Source organism: Serinus canaria, chromosome 2, assembly GCF_022539315.1.
Source record: "Serinus canaria isolate serCan28SL12 chromosome 2, serCan2020, whole genome shotgun sequence".
Classification (NCBI taxonomy): Eukaryota; Metazoa; Chordata; class Aves; order Passeriformes; family Fringillidae; genus Serinus; species Serinus canaria.
Genome location: NC_066315.1, coordinates 2,762,007 through 2,784,723, shown reverse-complemented (window position 1 = coordinate 2,784,723; position 22,717 = coordinate 2,762,007). Strand labels below are relative to the sequence as shown.

At 52.5% G+C, this 22,717-nt stretch overlaps 1 protein-coding gene across 2 annotated transcripts; it reads left to right on the top strand.

Annotated features, from left to right (window-relative positions):
• The first annotated feature begins 2,151 nt into the window (after positions 1-2,151).
• On the top strand, positions 2,152-21,826 carry ZBTB47 (zinc finger and BTB domain containing 47). Of its 2 annotated transcripts, none has more exons than XM_050971805.1 (6): positions 2,152-2,651; positions 13,259-14,623; positions 17,934-18,081; positions 18,592-18,707; positions 19,061-19,205; positions 20,051-21,826. In XM_050971805.1, exons 1-6 carry the CDS (start codon positions 2,649-2,651, stop codon positions 20,416-20,418), a joined length of 2,145 nt encoding a protein of 714 aa, XP_050827762.1. In that variant the 5' UTR covers positions 2,152-2,648; the 3' UTR covers positions 20,419-21,826. The 2 variants fall into 2 exon arrangements, with proteins under 2 accessions (XP_050827762.1, XP_050827763.1); XM_050971806.1 differs by lacking the exon at positions 2,152-2,651 and adding an exon at positions 12,340-12,474.
• The last annotated feature ends 891 nt before the right edge of the window (positions 21,827-22,717 follow it).

Sequence of the window (22,717 nt, the reverse complement as noted above, 5' to 3'; positions counted from 1 at the left end):
GTGAACGAGGATTTTGGGGAGCCAGCTCCTGGCTGAGGCTGGGGGTGCTGGGGTGATAAAATCCACCCCTGGCTCAGCACCAGGGAGAGTCAGGCAGAGCTGGGGGTGAAATAACAAAGCTTTGCTTTCTTTTGGAGGGTGTTGGGGGCTGGCTGTGTCCCACAGGTCCTGAGGGGGTTTGGGGGATCCCTCTGCTGTAGGGAAATGTTCCTTAAACACCATCCTGGAGGGGGATCCCCATTTCCTCTGAACAGTGGGAGAACGTGCCCAAAATCCCCTTTCCTAATAATTAGTGTTGCCTCTTAACTCCTCCAATTGGGGTTTCAAGCCCAAAAAATGTTGAGGCCTTATTGCTGGAGGGGGTGAGGGGTTGTGTGCCTCAGTTTCCCCGTCCACAGCAGGATCCAGAGGTTGATCCCAAGAACCAAATGTATCTTAAACACCCTCCCAGTGGGGGATCCTCCTTTCCTCCAAACAGCAGGAGAACACCCCATAACCCCATTTTTAAATAAACCAACCACTACAACCCAAACTGAGGTTTTATGCCCCAAAAAGCCTTGGGGTGTTTTTATTTGGTTTGGGGAGGGGGTGAGGGGTTGTGTGCCTCAGTTTCCCCTGCCATAGCAGGATCCAGAGGATGCTCCCAAGAACCAAACCTGCCTTAAACACATCCAGGGGGGATCCCCATTTCCTCCAAACAGGGGGAGAACACCCCAAAAATCCCATTTTAAATAAATTACTGTTACTCCACAACACCTCAAACTGAGGTTTTATGCCCCAAAAAGCCTTGAGGTCTTTCTGTTGAGTTTGGGGAGGGGTAAGGAGCTGCGTGCCTCAGTTTCCCCTGCTGTAGCAGAATCCAGGGGATGCTCCCACTTAATGCTCCAAACCTGCCTTAAACACATCCAGGTGGAGCATCCCCATTTCCTCCAAACAGCAGGAAAACACCCCAAAAATCCCACTTTAATCAAATGGACATTATTCCACGACACCCCAAAATCGAGGCTTTATGGGCCCAAAAAGCCTTAGGGTCTTTTTATTGGGTTTGGGGAGGGGATCAGAGGTTGTGTGCCTCAGTTTCCCCTGCCATAGTGGGATCCAGAGGACGCTCCCAAGAGCTAAATGTGCCTTAAACACATCCAGGTGGAGCATCCCCATTTCCTCCAAACAGTGGGAGAACACCCCAAAAATCCCATTTTAAATAAATTACTGTTACTCCACGACACCTCAAATCAAGATTTTATGTGCCCAAAAAGTCTTGGGTCTATTTGTCGGGTTTGGGGAGGGGTGGGAGGGGTTGTGTGCCTCAGTTTCCCCAACTGTAGTGAGATCCAGAGGATGCTCCCACTTAATGCTCCAAATGTGCCTTAAACACATCCAGGTGGTGCCAACCACCAGGAAAACACTCCAAAAATCCCATTTTAATCAAATGGACATTACTCTGTGACACCCCAAACTGAGGTTTTATGTGCCCAAAAAGCCTTGGGGTCGTTTTATTGGGTTTGGGGAGGGGATCAGAGGTTGTGTGCCTCAGTTTCCCCTGCCATAGTGGGATCCAGAGGATGCTCCCAACTAATGCTCCAAACGTGCCTTAAACATATCCAGGTAGGGCACCCCCATTTCCTCCAAACAGCAGGAAAACACTCCAAAATTCCCATTTTAATCAAATCACTATTACTCCACAACACCCCAGATCGAGGTTTTATGGGCCCAAAAATCCTTGGGGTCTTTTTATTGGGTTTGGGGAGGGCTAAGGAGCTGTGTGCCTCAGTTTCCCCTGCCATAGCAGGATCCAGGGGATGCTCCCAAGAATCAAACGTGCTTTAAACACATTCCGGTGGGGGCACCCCAAACAGTGGGAGAACACCCCAAAAATCCCATTTTAATCAAACGGACTTCACCACACCCCAAATCGAGCTTTTACACCCCCCAAAAAAACCCGGGGCTGTTTCGATGCGGTCGGGCCGGGGCTGTGCGTGCCTCAGTTTCCCCTGCCCGGCGGGGTCCAGGGGATGCTCCCGGGGGATGCTGCGCTGCAGAGGCGGCTGTGGCGGAGCGGTCGGGGTGCGGGGACAGGGGACAGGGGGGTGTCCCCGTGGGGGTGGCGGTGGCTGCTGTCGCTTTAAAGGGGCAGCCGCGGCCCCAGCTGATGCGGCGGCTCCAATCAGCGGCCCCGGGGCTCTTGGCAGCCGGAGCCGCCGCCGCTCCGCATTCCTCCGGCTTCCCAAAAGGGGCGAACATGGCGATGGGCAGGATGAGGTGAAGAGGAAGAGGAGGAAAACATTAAATTAGGAAAAAAAAAAAAAAAAAGAAGAAGAAGAAAGGAAAAGAGGGGGGAAAAATAGATAGAGCAGGGGGAGAGGAAAATGATGAAAAGGGAAATATAAGGGATAAAAAGGAAAAGAGGGACGGGGATGCAAGCAGCGCTGGCGCGGTGATTTCCTCCCCCCCTCCTCCTCCAAAAGGCGAAAAAAAAGGAAAAAAAAAACCAGAAATAAGGAAGCCAAAAGAAAAAAAAGGAAAAAAAAAAGCCACCAAACCAGCAACCCACCCAACCCACCAATTCCTTGTTTTTTTCATGGAGAGCACAAACCCCAGGCCAGCGGAGGAGGACCGGGACTCCTCAGCGCGGAGACCTTTGCATCAAAATGGTAGAGCCTGAAACCCCCCCCTCCACCCCCCCCCCCTTCTCCCTTTTCTCCTCGCTTTTATTCCCCCCTCTCCCTTCCCCTTCCTTCCTCCGTCGCTTCCTCGCTCTCCCGGGGCTTTGCCGACTTCCCAAAGGCCTCGAAACTTGCCCAAATCCCGGCCAGGGCGGCGGAGGTGGATGCGGGAAGGGGGGGGAGGCTGCATGGGCGATGCTGCATCCACGCCTGAGGGGAGAGGGGAGGGGGCCCTGGGTTCTTTTTTATATTTTCTGGGGGGGTTTGGGGGGTACAAAAAGCGCAGCCCGGCCGGGTTTGGGGCCGGTGTTGCTCTGCTTGGGGGGGTGCATGGGGGTCCCCGCTCCTGCAAGGCGAGGACGGGCTGGGTTTGGTGGGAATGGCATTAAAAACGTCCCCCCCCCGCACCAGCAGCACCTTTGGGGTGCTTTAGAGGGGGATGGGGGTGCGGAAGGGCCGTGAGGAGGGGTCTGAGCCTTCCCTTGGGAGGAGCCCGGCCCGGCTCGGGGGTCCCTGGGGGGATTTGGGGGCACGCACACACTTTTGGAGCCCCCCAGGCCGGAGGATCCGCTGGAGGGGGGGGCGCACGAGCTGCCGCTTCCTCGGCCATTCCCATTCCCCGGATGACTCCATCCTTCTGCCAATTCCTGCCCGCCTTCCCCCCCCTCTCCACGGCTGGTTCCCGTCGTGGGCCCCCTTTTCCCGGCGGGTCTGGGGGGTCTTGGGCGCTCCCCAGAATCCCGGAGGAGCTAGGCTGCAGGGAGGGCGCAACATCCCCCCTCCACCTCTGAAAAAGGGATGTTCCAGCGCTGCTGTTAAAAAATAATGATAATAATATTAATAATAACAGCACCAGAGCTGGGGCTCTCGCCTGCGGCAGTGACCTATTTTATCGGCCGGTGGAGTTTTTTTTGGGGGGTTTAGTTGGAGTTGCGGAGGGCAGGCCTGAGCTGGGAAGATCCACGGGAAATCCCCCTGGGATGTGCTGCCGGTGCCTCGGAGCCTCCCCCATCCCAAAAAGTGCGGGGTTGTGGCTGACCCAGCGCTGGCTCCGTGCCCGTCCTGCCGCCCCGGGAAGCGTCCGAGTGGAATTTTGGAAAGGGCAAGAAAGTGCAAGCTTGGAAAAATAAGGGAACGGTGATGGATGGGATGGTGGGATGGGGCTCGGCGCCCCCCGGGCGCGGGGGTTTATTAATCCTGGGGTTGAAGTGGCCGGGATTGGGTTTGGGTTCGCGCAGGGCAGTCACACTCGGCCTGTGAAATCCCGGCTGGATCCTGCGCCTGCATCCCTTGCCAGAGAAGATGCTGAGGGACCAGGGGACACCCCGGGGTGTTTTGGGGAACCTTTCGAGCCCTGAGGTGGAGCTGGAGACACCCAGAGCCCACCCCAGAGAGGAAGACAGGGAAAGTTGGGAATTCAACCTTCCTTCCACACCCTGCCTGGGCAAGAACCAGAGGAAGATTTGCTTTACAAAGCAAAATTCCTCCTTGGAAAGACACGAAAGGATTTATTATTTTTTTTTAATTTTTTTTTCCTCTGGATCTGTGGTGAAATCTCACTGGGTGCAAACATTCTGCCTCCAGCTGCAGAGTTTCCCTGAGGATGCTCAGTACCGCTCCGGGGGGCTTTTCCCGGGGTGGCCGCAGGGTCCCCTTTGCCACCTGGGCTTGGGATGACGGCGGAGCTTTGTTCTCCCCGGCAGGAATTAACGGAGCGTTCGCTTATCAGCAGGCGAGATAACCGGCCCTGTGCTCCTGTCTCTGGTCTGGAGCAGAGACATTGGCACCCCCTCCACAAAAATAACCCGCTGCCACCTTTGGAGATGGATCCTTTGGAAAAGACAGGGAGGAACGGGAGGTAGCTTGCCCCAGAGTTGATGGAATATCGGTTGTTTTTAAGGTGCAGGTTTTTCTGCTCGTGGAAAAATAAGAGGGAAAAAAAAAAAACCCAAGAAAACAACCCAAACCTTTTGAGGATGAACTGAATGTGTCAAAACATCAGAGGGTCTTTGAAGGTTTTGGGGGGAATTGCTGATTTTCCTGTTTTCACTCCTGGAGGAGAAAACTGAGGGCTCTCCCATGCTGCTGCATTTAAACCTTTATAGAGGGGACCTGGTGATGGCCCTGACAAAGTGACTCCCCAGGAAGAGCAAGGGATGAAGTTTTTAATTTGCTGCCACGTTTGCTTGGCCCCAAAAATGTGGATGTCTAGATCCTCTGTGTGGTTTGCATCCTGGATGTCCCTGTAGAACTGGAGGAGTGGATGTTGGTGGGCAGGATGAGCTCTGTGCCTCCTGCCCCTAATTTTCCCTTATTTCTAAAGGAAATGGGTCATGTTGTTGGGGTGGTTTGTGCAGGGCAGGGGTGGCCCCATTGGGTTTCCTGTATGGGGACTCACCTGAGGGCTTGTCCCCATGTCCTCTGGGGCTGCTGTCCCCTCTGCAGCCAACTCAGTGTTCACCCACCTCTCCTGATGGTGAAAACTGGGATGCCTTTGGGTGTGGGGAAAGACTGGCCATGGTGGCGCAGATGTGATGGGTGGAAGACTTAATTACAACAAACTGTCTTTTTTTATTATTATTTTTATGATTACCTCTTTTGCCTGGAGCCAGGGCTGACACCCTGTCTGAGTTAAAGCTCTGCTCCCCGAGCTGCAGGAAAAATGGTGATAAAAATAAGGATAAAAATAAATGTTCATAAAAATGTTAGAAGTGTTGGGCAGGAAGGATCTGGTGCATCCAGATCCTTGATCTGGGCAACTGGATCTGTAGGAAGATGGCCCATGGCAGAGAAGTTGGGACAAGATAATCTTTAGGGTCCCATCCAGCCCAAACCATTCCGTGGCTGGATTAGAGGAGCTTGGCTGGTGCTTCCCAAAGAGCCCTGATCAAGGCTGGGTTAGGATGGATCTGGAGGTGGGGACCATCCCTGGGGTCAGAGCCAGGGTTTGGAGAAATGCTCTGGGATGGAAAGTCCTGCCCAGCATGCTGGGACAGGTGGAATCTTGAATCTCTCTGGAATCTTGGATTTCTCTGGCAAGTTTGTGGCTGGGTTAGGAAATGCTGTGGTTTTGGGCTTTACTGAGGGCTGAGTGTGGACAAACCCTGCAGGTGTCACATCCCACCACCCTGCTGTTCCTCCTGGAATGTCAAGGTGGCTGCCAAAGGAATGGGAACTGTGGTGCCAGGCAGGGGATGCTGGAAACCTCATTCAGCAGCGCTTGGGAGGAGGCTCCATCCATCCATCCATCCATCCATCCATCCATCCATCCATCCATCCATCCATCCATCCATCCATCCATCCATCCATCCATCCATCCATCCATCCATCCATCCATCCATCCATCCATCCATCCATCCATCCATCCATCCATCCATCCATCCATCCATCCATCCATCCATCCATCCATCCATCCATCCATCCATCCATCCTGCTGGGGATCCCAGCCCCTTCCTGCATCCCTGGCTGCACCTGGCAGTGGGGTGCCTTGGGGTTACGATGACTTTGGGCTCTGCACAAGTGACATGGTGGCTGCCCTGCTGCACCCACCCATCCCTGTTCCTGCACCCATCCATCCTCATTCCTGCATCCATCCCTGCTGCCCCCATCCCTGCTCCCAGCACTGAATTTGGGGTTCCTGGGGTTCCTGTCAGCTGTGGGGGGCTCTGAGCACCGCCTGTCCTGTTGGATCCACACCCTCCCGCAGTGGCAGTGGGGACATCCCTGGGCTTTCTGGGGGAATGTTCCCCCCGGGCTGGACAGTGGTCTGGAGCTGGCCCCTGGCACAGCCTCTTGGCTGACAACCCATCTGGGGAGGTCAGCCTTGGGTTTTGTCCTCGTTTCCTCCCTCAGCCTTCCCTCTGCTTGTTTTTCTTGGGCAGGAGGGGGAGGGGGTCGGTGGCTTTGCGTGTGTGTGTGCGCCTGTCCCCTGAGCTCTTCCACCCAGGCAGTGACTCTGTGGGTGCTCCTGCATCCCACAGATGGAGGGCAGCATCCCATCCCCTGCCATCCCCTGCCATTCACTGCCATGCCATCCCATCCCATCCCATCCCAGTGCCAGCACAGTGGCTCAGGGACATCTCCACCAGCCGGGTGTCACTGGCTGTGCCAGGCACTGGCGGTGCCCCGTGGCCTGGCTGTCCTGTCTGCCCTCAGAGTTTGCCAGGGCCATGCCAGCTCTGCTGGAATCCACCAGCATCCCTTCAGGATTTAACTCCAGACCTGGCTTTGCCCGGCTCTGGAATTACCTGCAGAGCTTTTGCTGGGTCTGACTGACCCACACCTCCTTCAGCCCTGACCGAGGGGACAGGGACACTCAGAGTGGTTTTGGTGCCTCTGCTCTCCTGGATGGATTGGGATTTGTCCTTGGATGAAAACAATGTGGTGTTGCTGAAGCCTCTGTATTTTTGCAGCAGAGGCTTTGCCTGAGCAGGGGATGGTGCTCAACTTCCCACATGTTGGGATGGGCTCCCAGGGCTTGGACTGCCCTCACTGTCACCCTGGTGGAACAGAGGGACAGTGTCCTCCATGCCATCACGGTGGTGGCATCCCCCAGGAGGAGCATCACCTCACTGGGATGATTTGGGGATGGGGTGTGACAGTGGGGTTGATCCATCCATCCTTGGAAATGTCACAGTGGCTTTGCAGCTCTGTGTGCAAAAGGAAAGGAGAAAAGCACCCAGAGCAGCTGATTGGGTTTAAAAATTTTTAAAAATATGAGATTAAAAAAAAGGCACAAAGCCATTAACCCTCTGTGGGCTGTGGGGCTGTGCTGCTGGGAATGAAGTGCCTGCTCCCAGAGGGTGAAGCTTTGTGTTGCTCATCCCAGCTCATCCTGCTCCTCTCCCCACAGTTCTGGTGGCCATGGAGCTTCCAAAAAAACCCCAAATGAACCTTTTCCCCTTTGCAAAGGTGTTCCCTTGGCTGCAGGGAGACAGGGGAGGGGGAAGGAGCAGTCCCTGTTCTATTGCACTGATGGGCCTGGTGCTGCTACCGACTCCCTGGGAAAAGCATCCTTCAGCCAAAGCCTGGAAATGCTGGATATCATTAATAAAAAATTAGGAACAACCAAAAGGGAGGGGGGGAAAAAAAAGCCTGTGAAGCATCTGACTGTCCCACAGCTGGATTGATGCTCTTCTTCACCCAGCACAGGCTGGGAGATGTTTTTTGGGGTGCCCCGGGATGAACCAGGCTTAGGGAGCATCGCTGAGCCCCTTCCCCTCCACTACTTATCTTGGCTCTGCGTTGGACACCCTTAAGCTTTTTAGGCAACACAAAAATAAAAAATCACCGTTTGGGACGGTGTCAGCAGCATCCTCGGGCCTGCGGAGCGGGACGGGCACATCCCGGCGGGCAGGATGCCGGCGGTGGGCGCTCGGGGCCGTGCCGGCCGGCGCCTCGCCAGGCGGGGCTGTGGCCGGGCTATTGTTTTCCCTTCCTGCTTGTTTTTCCGGACAACCCTCTCGTAATTAAATAAAAACACCCGTCGGAGGAGCGAGCAGACCCCACCCCCAGCGCGGTCCCGTGCCGAGAGCACCCACGGAGAGCTCCCTGGGGAGGGAGGGGACAGCAGAGCGGTGAAGGTAGGTGACAGGAGAGGGACAGGAGCTTTGGGATGTGGTTTATCCCTCCTGCCAGCTCCCCATGCTCCAGGAATGGGTGGTTGGGCAATGGGATGTGCACGGTCCAGGCGGCGCTGCTCGTTCTGGGCTGGTGTATCCTGGTTTGGGGAGCTGTGGAAAAACACATAATTTCGAAAAAAAAATCTTCTAATGGCCTCAAAAGTAGGGAGAGAAGGCTGGAGGTTTCATACAAGGGTCTGGTGACAGGAGAGGGACAGGAGCTTTGGGTTTATTCCTCCTGCCACCGTGCCCCAGGAATGGGTGCTTGGGATGTGAAGAGTCCAGACAGTGCTGCTTGTTCTGGGCTGGTGTTGTATCCTGATTTGGGGAGCTGTGGGAAACCATGTAATTTTGAAAAAAAAATCTCCTGATGGCCTCAGAACTAGGGAGAGAAGGCTGGAGATTTCATACAAGGGTTTGGTGACAGGAGAGGGACAGGAGCTTTGGGATGTGGTTTATTCCTCCTGCCACCATGTCCCAGGAATGGGTGGTTGGGCAATGGGATGTGCACGGTCCAGGCAGTACTGCTCGTTCTGGACCAGTGTATCTTAATTTGGGGAGCTGTGGGAAAACACATAATTTTGAAAAAGACTCTTCTAATGGCCTCAGAACTAGAGAGAAAAGGCTGAAGGTTTCATGCCAGGGTCTGGAAGGCAGAGGGCAGGTTGTAGGAGGGTGGGGATTAAAACCGAAAGCGCGAGTGTTTGGGGTTTGTAAGGATGCCCCTTTGTGTCATTTGAAATTTTAACAGATTTTTAATCTGTAAAAATGGGGGTTTAATATTATTTCTTTCTTCAGTGAAAGGCAAGTTTTGACATTAAATAGTTCCAGCCCAGTTCTTTTGTCCTGAAGTGCAGCAATGTCCAAATTGAGAAGAGGGCATGGGGGACTTCTTTTTTTTTTGAGGAGCAAGTGCTGACATTGTATTTAGCTCCTTATTAAAGCACTTTTCTTTAATGCAATTTAATACTGAAGGTCAACTATGAATGCTTTGGTGGTTGGAAATGATACAGAAAAGCAGATTGCTTCTTTTTTTTTTTTTTGGTACATCTTGAGGGTGAAAAATTTAAAGAAATCCCCAAATCCTGTGCTGAATGGAAAGTGGTCCACAGGCAGCTGGTCTTGTCACCACTTCAATGTGAATTTTATGCCCTAAAACCCCCTGTCCTTGTGCTTATGTGGGAAAGAATTACTCATGGTCCTCGATGCTGTGGTGATGAGGGCGCTAGAAATGAACAAATAATTAATTAAATAAAGAAGAGGCTGGTGAAGGTCAGAGATTCTTCTGGGGGATTGAGGATTTGAGTATTTAAATATATCCAGAGTGCCCCAACCTTCTGGTCCTTTGGGGAGGTTTAGAGCTGTAGGAACGTTTAGGGATCTCATTCTCAATAGCTGTTTAGAGAAAGTGGTTTTTGTCATGGTACATCAATTTAAATCCAGCAGCAAAGCCCTTTCAGGGCAGGTGGGCAGGTGTTGGTGGGGCTGTTTAGGGAAACTGAGGCACGTGGCGGGGTGCAGGTGGAAATGGAGCTTGGGCTCCCCCTCCTGTGGTGGGATTTTTGGTGGTTTGGATGGAGAGAGGCTGCCCTGCCCCAGTGAACACCAGCATCTCCCTCCGCCATTCCTCACTCATCCTTTCCTTCCATCCCCTGCCTTCGGGGCTCATCCCACCCCAATCCCTCTCCCCGAGCATCCTCCCCATCCTCTGGCCATCCTCTTACCCCAGAGGCCGTTTTGGGATGGGACTTTGGCAGCACCACGTGAAAACTCTCTTAAAATAGAGCTGGAGGGCAGCGTCAGAGCGGGGAGGGCTGGCTGGAGGCGCCGCCGGCCCCTCGGGGTGCAGACTCACGGCCACGCTGCTTTCTAACAAATTTTAGGGGTGTTTTTCTGCGCTGATGATGCCAGAACTTTGATTCGAGGTTGGAAGTGTCTGGGGGACCCCGCAGTTTTGGGGTTCACCGTGGTTTAGTGCATCCGGTGAGCTGCCCAGGGGATGGAGATGGGATGGGTGACCTGCTCCTGGCCCTGGACAGAGCCACATCACAGGCTGGCGGTGGTGGAAAAGAGCAAAACTCGTGATTCTTCTTCTTCCTTTTTTTTTTTTTTTTTTTGAAGATGTACTTTAAATATAAGAAATATTAAAAGGGATCTATATTTCAAATATTTGCGTTTTCCCAGAGGAAGAGCCCTGGATTTAACCCTGCCATTAATCCCCATTAGTCAGGCTGCTCCTCTCCGCCGGAGCCGCAGGGACGGCAGCTGCCGGAGAGGCATTTTGGGGCAAGTTGGGGTCTTTTTGGGGATCTCACCCCGGCAGGCGCCTCTCGTCTCGGCCGGGGCTCTGGCTCGGGGCAAACTCACGAAAAGCATCTGAGAGCAATAAAGAGCAAAAGGCTCCCGCTGACAAGCCCGGGCTGAAGTCACCGGCGGGACGCGGCCAAGACACGCATTGTCCTCGCCGCTGCTGGGACTGATTAGAGCCGCCTGGCAAGGAGCGCCGCTGGGTGAGGGATCAGCCCCCTCTGCCAAAAATCCTCCGTCCGGAGGGCAAAAAAAGCCGCCTTTTGTTTTCCAGGCTGGGCCATGCCGCCCCACAGACCCGTTTCCCCCTGTTCTGCACCTATTCCTTCGCGGCTGCGCCTGTGCCAAGCTTGGGGTGTCCTAAATGAGATGGATCCCCAGGGGAGAAAATGAATTTAGGTTTTATTTTTTCAAGAGAGAACCTGGCAAACAGCAAGCTGCTCTGCTGAATTCCTGCTGTCTCTTCAGTTTTTTGATATTTATTATATCCTTAATTATTTTCTACGTGTCTTGGGGGGCTGAACCATCCAAGATCTCATTGAAATGTTCTTGGCAGTCGCGAGAGGCTCGGGAAATGGTGAGGTGGATGGATGTTCCAGCTGGGATGCAGCATTTTGTAACGAGTACATACATAAAGAATGTTCATGTGTTTATATATTTAGCTATTTTTATATATAAATAGTTTAACTACATATAAGCATGAATGCATAAAATATTGAAAATACTAAATATATATAAATTATAAAAATTATATAAGACTATATAAGCACCCAACCCTTTTCCTGCCTCTTTGCCCTGGTGCAAGCTTCAGAGCCAAGAATTTGGAGCAGAACTGGTTTTTCCATGTTTTCCCTGGGTGCCAGCACTTGCTGGGATTCTCCAGGGCTGTCAGGACCATGCAAAACTGAGATCCCTATTGGCTGGATAGGTTGGTTTTGGAGCAGAAATCCAATGAAAATGAAAAAATTTGGCAGGGAGGGGGAAGAGGTTTTTTTGCTTGTTGGGAAAACAGAGACGAAAACACCCTTTTTTATTATTTAAACATTTCTGTCTGTGTGTCCTTTTGCCTTTGGCTCACCAGAAAAAAAAAAAAAAAAAAAAAAAAAAAAAAAAGATAAACAGAACATGTCTTGCTGGAATTTGTGTGTTGATCAAGAGCTGCCATTTGTTCCAGAAAAAAATGGGAGTTGAAAATCTGTTTTTGGAGCAGGAGGTGCAGGGTAAACCTGGCAGGCTGAACCCTCCCTCTCTGCCACTGTTCTGCACCATGTCCTTGGTCACATCCTACAAAGGTCAGGAAAGAGGCTGTTATGGGGTCTGGGTGTGTCCCACCTTCTTTTCATGCAGGACACAGGATTTAGGGCATGGGATATCCCTTGGATTGGGATGGAGCAGACAGACTCGTCCTGGGGCTCAGCTATGACCAGGAGAGGGTGTGAACACCAGGGATAGTCTGGACCATGTGAAATACGTGGGAGTTGGATTAAATACCCAGAGAACTCAGCCTGGGGAGGGTTGGCAGCACAGCATTCCCCAGCCCGGGGGTGCTGCTCCCTGATTTGAATTTTTCCAGGTAGTGCCTTTCCCCAGGCAATGGAAAATGAGCATTAAAAAGTGCATAAATCATGCCCATGAATCCAGCTGTGAGTGAGCTGCTGTCATGAGCGAGAGCACACAGCATAATTCAGAAATATCAGAGGATGTTGGGCTTTGTGTTATTATCTGCAGAAGCAGGGAGCTATAAATTCCTAATTTCCTTTTATTTAGGGGGTTCCATCTCAGCAGGTGCCTAAAATTGGCTTCCAGCCTGGCCCAAATACCCACCTGGATCTCCATCTGGTTCAAGAGGTCAAGGCATCCCCTCTCCTGTGTGACATCTCTGAGTGAGTGTGGACACCTGGGCCTGCCTTTGGACCTCCTTGGTGGCCATGGTGCCTCCTACCCACCTTGAAGGGATATCAGGGGGTGCTGGTGTGGTCCTGACCTACCCTTTCACTGGGCCTTCTCCTCCTTGGTTGAGTCTCCTGGACTCAAGCAGGGGATGGAGCTTCTTGGTTGGTGTATTCAAGCTGGGCCTGGTGGTGGAGCTGCTTGATGTTCCAAAACCAGGGATGGTAGTGGAACTTCTTGGTCTTCCAAACCTGAAGCTGGTGGTGGTGGAGCACTTTGGTTGACATGTCCAAGCTGGGGCTGGCGTGGAGTTTCTTGGCTGGTATCTCCAAACTGGGGTTGGTGATAGAATGTTTTGGTTGGTATCTCCAAACTGAGGTTAGTGATGGAGTGTTTTGGTTGGTATCTCCAAACTGGGGTTAGTGATGGAGTGTTTTGGTTGGTATCTCCAAACTGGGGTTGGTGATGGAATGTTTTGGTTGGTATCTCCAAACTGGGGTTGGTGATGGAATGTTTTGGTTGGTATCTCCAAACTGGGGTTGGTGATGGAGTGTTTTGGTTGGTACCTGCCAGCTGGGACCAGTGCTAGAACTTCATGGTCAGTATCTCCAAGATGGGGTAGGTGACAGGACGTTTTGATTGGCACCTCCAAGCTGGGGCTGGCAGTAGAACTTCTCAGGTGACATCTCTGACATGGGGATGCATGAAATGGCCAGAAAGGTGTTTTTTGGGGGGAAGAAAGAGCCCTGAATGATTTTATTTCTTTCCTCCCCACAGCTGATAGTCGAAAAAACGACTGACTACCCTTCGGCTGAGTACTCCCTGGTGGAGGATGTAGCCCTCCACTTCACGTGTTTGATGGACAGACTGAACGAGCAGCGCCTCTTTCAGCCAGACCTCTGCGACGTGGACATCGTGCTGGTGCAGCACAAGAGCATCTTCCCGGCGCACAAGGGGGTCCTGGCAGCCTACAGCCAGTTCTTCCACTCCCTCTTCACCCAGAACAAGCAGCTGCAGCGCGTGGAGCTCTCTCTGGAGGCCCTCACCTCGCAGGGCCTCCAGCAGATCCTCAACTTCATCTACACCTCCAAGCTGCTCGTCAACTCCTGCAATGTGCAGGACGTGCTGAACGCGGCCGCCGTGCTGCAGATGAACAACATCGCGTCCTCCTGCCAGGACCTGCTGGACACACGCTCGCTCAGCCTGGCCACCGACATGGCCCTGCCCGCCGAGGGCTGCGCCGGACCCCCGCCCTACTACTGCGAGATCAAGCAGGAGGTGGATGCCCCCCACCCCAAAATCTACGCCCGGGAGGGCAACGACCCCTTCTCGGTGCGGGTGGAGGATGGGACGGGCAGCGGGACGCTCCCCCCCGGCCCGGCCAAGCAGTACTACAAGGAGGAGAAGGATGGAGGTCCTGGTGCTGTCTGTAAGATGGAGGGTGAGGAGTCTGAGGAGGACCTGGACAGCCAGGGCTCCTACAACCGGGAGCAGATCATCGTGGAGGTGAACCTCAACAACCAGACCCTCAACGTCTCCAAGGGCACGGAGGGGAAGGCGGCCGCCAGCGAGGCGGCCGTGATGGGGCGGCCGGACGGGGATGGGCGCAACACGGAGGAGGATGGGGAGGAGGAGAATGAGGAAGGGGAGGAGGAGGAGGAAGAGGAGGAGGATGCGGAGGTGGGGGAGGAGGAGGAGGAGGAGCGCAGCGAGGAGGAAGATCTGGAGGAGACGACGGAAGAGGAGGACGATGATGATGAAGATGCCTCAGAGATGAAAAGGGAAAAGAGCGGGCAGCCCCGCAGGGGCAGCCGGGCATCCAAAGCCACTAAACCTGCCATGGCAACCAGGTCCCAGGAGATGGCCAAGGTGGAAGAGGAGGAGGAGGAGGAAGAAGAAGGCCAGAGGGGAAGGAAGAGAAAGAAAGAACAAGATGGCTTGGGCCAGAAGGTGAAGCTGGAGGAGAAGCAGCATTATCCGTGCAAGAAGTGTCCCCGGATCTTCAACAACCGCTGGTACCTGGAGAAGCACATGAACGTCACGCACAGTCGGATGCAGATCTGCGACAAGTGCGGGAAGCGCTTCCTGCTGGAGAGCGAGCTCCTGCTGCACCACCAGACCGACTGTGAGAAGAACATCCAGGTGAGCACGGGTCCATCCAGGGCATGGATCCCACTGTGTGAACGCCCCACCAAAGGGGAAATGCCTTACCCCAAGGTGGAGCATCCCCCTAGAGATGGATGTCCCGTGAAAGGGGGAATACCCCACCAAAGGAGATGGATGTGCCATCAAGGTGGAGACATCCCACCAAGGGAGGTGCATCCCACCACTGTGGGACATCCCAGTGAGGGAAGGGCATCCCAAGGACCACGGAGGTCATCCCATCCAGCTACACCATGGGATGGGCCCATGCTCAGATAATATTGATGTTGCAGTTGGCACATGTGTAGTGGTTTTGGTTGTTAATTGGAGATTTTGAGAATTTTGAGAATTTGAGATTTGAGATTTTTCTTCTATATGCAAAACCAGCACCACATGACCATGGGGAGAGAACCTTCCTCCACCCATGACATGAATTCAGACTCAGGAGGGTCCCACAGTGGCCTGGAATTAGAGGATTTGTGCCAGCGGGGCTGTGGCTTCCCCTTGACTGCATGGGTGGAAACACGGAGTTAATTTTTGAGGAGTAATTTTTCTTTTGAGCTTATTCAGTTAATCTGGATAAAACACTGTGAACCCTTGATGGAGACACACTCCAGCATTCCCACCCAGGCTGAACCCATTTTAGCTTAATTTGAAGATTTGCTGACAGGAGTTAAAATGGTTTTAATCTGCCTTTTGTGCTTTTTTTGTGTGCATTAGCAAATTTCTGAGTGCATTTGACATCCACGCATGGCTCGGGCTTGGTGTGGCCTTCCCCTGTGCTAATGAGATCCTGTGTTGGCAAATTGACTTTGTTAAATCAGTGCAGTTTTGGGGGGATAGGGAGGCAGCCAATCAGAGCAGCAAACGTGTGTTCCTGAAGATCCCTCCAAATTCCCATCTCCTAATTCCTGATGAGCTGTTTTACAGGATGCTGCTGCTAATAATTACAAATATACCCATTTATGGAGAGCTTCTCCCATCACCTTTCCCACCAGCAGTTTGAGTGATCGGACAGCTCTCCTTGATGGAGGTAACACAACCCAGGTGCTACTGGAGCCCTTCACTGATGGCATCCCAAATAAAACAGGGAATGAGGCAGATCTTGGCAAGCAGGGAGCACAGAAGCAGGAGCAGTCTTGGCTCATAAGTGAAGCAGTCACTGGTGCATCTTCCTGACAAATTCACAGCATTGAGCTTGCTTTTTTTGGATGCTTTTTCCCAGAATGGTTGAGTGTAGCTCCAATACCTGCGTGGTGGTGGCTATTTCAGGGCCTAACAAAAAAAAAGTTAAAAAGGAGTTTTACCAGAATGTTTACTCAGCTTCCTCTGCTTTCCAGGTGGATAACATGGGGCTGTCACCTCATTGCTTGTTTTTTGTTTTGCCCTCTCCTTTTTATCCCTTTTCCAAATCATTTTGGAATAGGATGAACCAGAACTGCCTGTATAGTGACCTCCTTCTGCAGAAAAAAGGGATCATTGTCTCCCACTTACTTAATTAAGCATTTTTAATTTTACAAATAGCCAAATCCACTCAGTTTGCTCTTATAATATTTAATAACTTTATCAGCATCTCATGGAATTATGTCTGGGTGGAAAAGGAATTTTTTTTGGCACTCTGCCTATAACAGTTTTTATTTCTTGTGTTTTAATCAGATCCATGGAGGGACTATCCACCTTTTCTCAGTTTGGTCTGCTGTTTTCTTTCCCTGTTTTGTCCCCAGATTTCATCCATAAAGGTTTAGGATTTAAGAACCATCCTGCTCCCTGTGTTCATTCCCCATCTCCATAATGTGCATCCTACCTCTACCGCCTGAAAAGTGACTCAACCTTTGCTTGACTGAGCTGTCCCTCAAACTCTTTTTATTGCCAGCCTCAGTATGGTTTTCCTTTTAACCTGCAAGAATTTATATCCTCATTCCCCCCCCTCATTTGGACATTACTTCCTTATTTTTTGAGTGATGATTTTCAGTAGGAAGTGAGGACACAGAGCTCAGTCCTCCAGGGTGCTTGGTCCCAGCCCTGGAGGTTTTCTACCTCTGCTGCTTTCCCTCTACCTTTCATTTTAAAATTCCCCTGCCTCTTTCATTTTAAGTGGAGAAAATGGATATTGATGTGTCTTTGATATCAGGCTCTAGTCCCGAATTTGCACTGAAATATCCCTTAAGACAGGCATAAAGCTGTTCTGATCCATGGAAATACACACTTGGGAACAGCAGGACTTGGAGGACTGCTCATGTTGATGTTTGAGCATGGCAAGATGAAGATGATGAGGCTTGGGAATGGCTCTGTGACCCTAATTTTCCCTTTGGGGCACCTAAATATAAATATGGGTAGAAAAATACAGTGACTTCACAGCATAATGATGTTTTCAGTGGTATCACAGCAAAATTTGGTTGAAGCCCATCAAGGAGCCTCTGTTCCTCTGGGAAGGAGGGGAAGTGGAGGAATCCCTGCCCAGGTTCACTGGTACAATTCAGCCACGTTGTTGCAAGATGCCTTCAAGGCATGAATAATTCTCTCACCAAATCTGCAAGGAGAGGAGGGATGGTTTTATCCCTGTGGACCAAGAGGAATGTGAGCCATGGAAAGGTAAAGAGGAAGGAGTTGGCCCTTGGCTCCTGGCATGGTTTCCTTGGTGGATATCTCTCTCCTGTGTTTCCCTGACCACTGAACTGGTCTCACATGCCTCCAAGAGGTCTCACACAGAAGCTGGAGCTTTTCCTGGGAGCTTCCAGAGGAACATTGAACTTGTTGGAGCTGAAGTGATTCTCTACCTTAACTTTTTAAAGAAGACTGTGTGTCACCTTGTTCTTCTTGTGCTGATGGACTGGTGGTTCGGGTCCATTTTGGTCCTTTTGGATATCATGGAATCATAGATCTGCTTGGAAAACTAATTCAGTGATGAAGTATCCATTATATCTGCTGAAGACTGAAGTTGTACTGCCCTGGATAGGGATTCTCCTTCTTTTCATATTTTTTTTCAAATTTCCAATGCATGGAGGGTCAGGATATTTTAATGTAAGATCTTCATTTAGGAATAAAATTCCTAGCTGGGAATAGGGCATGAGCTGTTGCTTATCCAAACCCTGATACAGCCACTGATGAAGATTCCACATCCTTCCCTGGAAGGTCATTGCTCCTTGCTCATCCCATGGATAGAAATATGAAATCTGGAGGTTTTGAAGTGACAAGGTCTGTATCAGACTTGCTGGTAGTTCCGATTTTTGATTTCAGCTGTAGCTTTCATTACGATGTTCCCTTTCCATGGATGAAGCTGCTTCCCTGACTGTCTCCTGTGTCCTTGCAGTGTGTGACGTGTGGGAAGGGGTTCAAGAAGCTCTGGTCTCTCCACGAGCACAACAAGATCGTCCATGGCTATGCGGAGAAGAAGTTCTCCTGTGAGATCTGCGAGAAGAAGTTCTACACCATGGCCCACGTGCGCAAACACATGGTTGGTGAGTGTGGGAGGCACCACGGGGAGATCTTACTGGGGGTGCTGGTCCATCAGTTTGGCAATGAAAGGTGTTTTCTGTTGCTGTCATGTTGGCTTACTCTTGGGTGAGCTTTCTCACATCTCCATCTGATGTGAGATCTGAGCTTTGGCCTGGTACTCAATGCTGAACCAAAGTCTGCTCAGTGCTGGGTTTGGGCGTGGTGCTGGGGAATCCCATTTATTTTATTGATCAGAAGTGATCAGAGGAAGGTTTGAAGTGTAAAAGGATCAGACCACACCAGGGCTGGGCTTTGAAAAGCAGCTTCCATGTGACAACAGTGGTTGGGTCCCTGGGCCTTGGAGCCACCAAAGAGATCCAAAAGAATGGGGGTTTGGAAGGGAAATCCTTGAAACGTTGCTGCCATTTACATTCCAGAAGTGCTTTGAGTTTGCTGGGGTGCCAGAGCTGGGGTGTGGGGAGGTGGATGGTGGAGGTGTGTGGAGGCTGCTGACCTGCCCCTGTCCCCACCAGCGCACACCAAGGACATGCCCTTCACCTGTGAGACCTGCGGGAAGTCCTTCAAGCGCAGCATGTCCCTCAAGGTCCACTCGCTCCAGCACTCCGGGGAAAAGCCTTTCAAATGTGAGGTAAGGCAGAAACACTGAACTGGGGAGAGATCTTCCACTCCCTGGGGCTCCCACTGTGCTGTATGGCAGTGCAGCTGTAGGGATGATCCCATGCTTTTCCAAACTTTGCATCACCTCCTGGTTTGAGAGTCCCACCAACTTTATGATGAAACTTGTTCTATGCCAGGATCTGTCCCCAACAGATTGCCTGGACTTTGCACCCAGCCAGCCTGCAAACCTGGCTGGGTATGTCCCAAAAAACCTGTTTTGGGAGTGGTTCTTGGGGGGAAAAAATGAGATTTCCTTGCTGCCAGTGATTTGAGGGGAATGGGGGGATATTTTGGGTGCTCATCAACAACTCCTTGCCCCTGCAGAACTGCAACGAGCGCTTCCAGTACAAGTACCAGCTGCGCTCCCACATGAGCATCCACATCGGCCACAAGCAGTTCATGTGCCAGTGGTGTGGCAAGGACTTCAACATGAAGCAGTACTTTGATGAGCACATGAAGACGCACACGGGTGAGACCCGCCCCTTGCCTGGCCTCAGATCCCTGCAGTCAGGCTCTCCCTGGAAAGACTGATGGCATGGGGGTAACATCTTTGGGTGGGTGGCAGGATGGGGTTTTAGGAAGCACTGGTAAAGCCCCAGTCAATTTATTCAACGAGTCTTTTGGAAGGGCTTACAATGGTTCATGATCTCTGAGCTGGACACACAGGAGAAATACCAACAAGGTCTTCTCAAGAAGTCAGAACAACTCAAAGGTTTGCTGGCAAACTTGAGAAAAATCAGGGAACTTTGACAAAAGGTTTAGTACAGCATCCAACCAACATAAAACTTCTCACTGCATTAAACTTGGCCCATTCAACTTAGCAAACACTTAATACGTTTGATGTTGAGCTACTCAAAATATTCCAAGGAGAGAGAATTAGAAGAAGAAGGAGGAGGGAAAGACAGAAAAGATACAAAAAAAGCACATATAGGTAGTTGGTGGCACAGGGTATCAACTCCTGGGTTCACACAGAACTTCCAAGAAAAAGGTAGGGTCTAGATGAACATGTTGGCCTGGTGTTTGGTTTTAAATACCCTCTGGTCCTCAAAGGCCTTTCTCCCATGTGGGACTTCTGGTCATTTGGCCCTCAGGAGGTGGATTAGGGGAGAATGGGGCACTGCCTCCCCATGTGCCATGGTTGACAGACACTGCCAGGCTGGGATACAGGCTCTAGGGCTGGCATGTGGAGCCGTTCACTGCCTCACCAGGGCATGGCACAAGCATGCACCCCAAAATATCTCAAGACATCAAATCTCTGCAGTGTCTGACACCCAACCTAACCAGCATCTTCTCCCCCTCTCCTCCCACCCTCAGGGGAGAAGCCCTACATCTGTGAGATCTGCGGGAAGAGCTTCACCAGCCGCCCCAACATGAAGCGGCACCGCCGGACCCACACCGGGGAGAAGCCGTACCCCTGCGACGTCTGCGGCCAGCGCTTCCGCTTCTCCAACATGCTCAAGGCCCACAAGGAGAAATGTTTCCGCGTCACCAACCCCCTGGCTTCGGACACGGCCGTCCCCCAACCCGCCACCAGCCCGGCTCCGCTGCCCCCCGGCCCCGGCGTCTCCCCCCTGCCCCTGCCGCTGCTCCATCCTCTTCCACAGACCCTCCCTCCTCCTCCTCACCTACCACCACCCCCTCCCCTGTTTCCCGCGGGGAGGATAAATTCAAACAACAATTAGGTGCCCTTCCCCCACCCCGGCCATGCGCCTGCACGGACTGCTCTGCCCTTCGGGAACGCCTTTCCCCCGGGGAGCCAAGGCTTTGCTTGCTCTCTACCCTGCCTTCCTCCTCGTTTTGGGGTTGTTTTTGGGTTTTTATTCCTTTTTCTCACCCGTCATTCTCTGCAGAGAGGGGGAGCAGGAGGAAGCCTCCCCCCGAGGAACATGGGTGTTGGGGGGAAACCGCCGTCCGTCCGTAAGGGTGTAGGTAAAAGGTGTCACTCTCAGTTTCATCTTCCCACACGCTGGCATCACCTTCCTGCTGGGATGCTGGTGAGGCTGGGAGGAGCAGGATATCCGGGCTTGAGCTTGCTGGCCGGTGCATCAATAATTCGAAGCCGAATCCTAGTTAGTGGTGCTTGAATCCCTGTACTGTAAAGCTGGTCTTTCAAGTCAGGCTCTTCACCCACGGGGTTGGAAGGTGGGCACCCCAGGGGAGCCCGCCACTGCCAGCCCCAGTGGCCTGTGGCAAGCGAGCAGGTGTCCCCTTTGGAAAGCCATGAGCATGCCCTTGTTAGCAGCCCTCGACACGTCTTCCTTCCCTACAGCAGGTTTTCCTCCTCCACAGGCAAAAGCACAAACACCCGCCTTGCATCTCGGGGCATCTGCAGCTCGCTGTCGGTTCAGTTCCGGGGTGCCCTAAGGGAGCTGGGTTCTGGTGTGCCCTTTCTGCTAATCCCAGCAGGAGCTGGGCTCCTGGGGATGCTCTGGAGCTGGGGAGCTGTTCCTGGGAGAGCTCAGGTACCTTTGGGACCGGCAGGAGGGTAGCCTGGGTCAGAGGAGCAGGACGCTTCTGTTTCTCAGCAGAATCGGCCCAGAATAGTGCCTTAACAATCTGAACAAAGCCCTGAGGGATGGGTGAGCTCCAGGTCGGTCCCACTGCAAGGTTCAGAGCTAAAGCAGGACCACGTTCAGCCTGGGGATGATGATGTCCCAATCTCCAGTTTGTTGCCTGCTTTGCTTTCCCAAGCTTTGCTTCTCCTTGTGGTGCTGGCATCTGTTGCCCTGTCCTGGTTTGGGGGGGGCAGAGGGGACCAGTGAGGGTTGTGGTTGCTTTGGTGATGCCCTGTGGTGTTGCTTAGTGGTTGTTGAAGATGTTGAAGTCGAGCTGGTCTTTGGTTTCACTTACAAATAATAATACGGCTGGCTTCATGCTGAGGAGGAGGAGAAGAGGAAGGCTTTGCTGTCACCTTTTTGTTGGGCACTGAGCTCCCAGCAGGGCCTCTCACTGCTGTGCTCTGCCCCAGAGTGCCATGCATTGTCCTGACCATGGCTGTGTGGTCCCTGCCTGGGGAAGTGTCCCCTGTGGAGTCAGAGAGCACCCAGCATGGGCAGAGAAGGGCTGGCAGGAGGTGGGGGGGTGTTCCAGCTGATCCTGTGCTTCTAAAGCCAGTGTGGGTCAGGTCATGGAGGAGGTGGTGGAAGCTGTGTTGGTAGGTAAGAAGGACAGAGGTCACTGAGTGGGCTGCTGGAGCCTTTTCTCAAATGCAGCTTGTGCTGGGTGACAGCAGAGTGCTGGGGACAGGGAGCCACATCTGGCTCTGTGAAAAGCCTTGGTGCTTCCTCTTCTGGACCAAATCAGCAAAGCACTGGCAGCACTGGGGCTGTGTCTGCAGAGATGGGAGGATTCAGACACATGCTCAGGGGCTTTGCTGACTGGGGACATGCAAGAGCCTGTTGGGGACAGGACCTGGGAGCATCTGCTGTTGTCCTGAGTGCTCTTTGAGGTGTCTGGCGTCACCTCCTGCTGAGTGGTGCCCCACTGGTGTCCGGTATCTTGGGAAAGCTGACTGATGTTAGCATTTTGGAGCCACAAAGTCCATTTCATCTTCATGATGGCTGGGATCCTGTGGATCCCCGGCGTGGCTCTCAGTACCAGTGAGCTCTCACCCTCATGTCCATCTGCTCCAAGCACAAGGAGATTTCTATGGCAGAGCTTCCTCACCTCATTGACCTTCTCAGGTGGGTTCCAAAGGCTTCTCTGCTGCCCCCGTCCATGACCCTGGGGCTCGTTGGGATGGTGCAAAGCCTCAAACACACCTGTGAGGGATGAGGGCTCTTGGGGCCATTGGCTGGCTGAGGGGACCATGACCTGTACTGGAAGGTGTTTGCTTTGGGGAAGCATTCAGTGAAACCCATGGAGGTGCTGGAGTGGTCCGTGCTGTCTCCTCCTCTGCTGCCTCCCAGATCCCATCCCCTTGGGCTTCCTTGTGCTTCTTTCCCCTCATGTTCAGCCTTGAGACAGGATGGGAGCGCTGTG

What these genes read in the sequence shown, in the direction of transcription:
- ZBTB47 (XM_050971805.1), top strand. An exon ending in ACTGTGAGAAGAACATCCAG is followed by an intron (nt 14,624 to 17,933) that starts GTGAGCACGGGT and finishes GTGTCCTTGCAG; the next exon opens with TGTGTGACGTGTGGGAAGGG. An exon ending in GCACATGAAGACGCACACGG is followed by an intron (nt 19,206 to 20,050) that starts GTGAGACCCGCC and finishes TCCCACCCTCAG; the next exon opens with GGGAGAAGCCCTACATCTGT.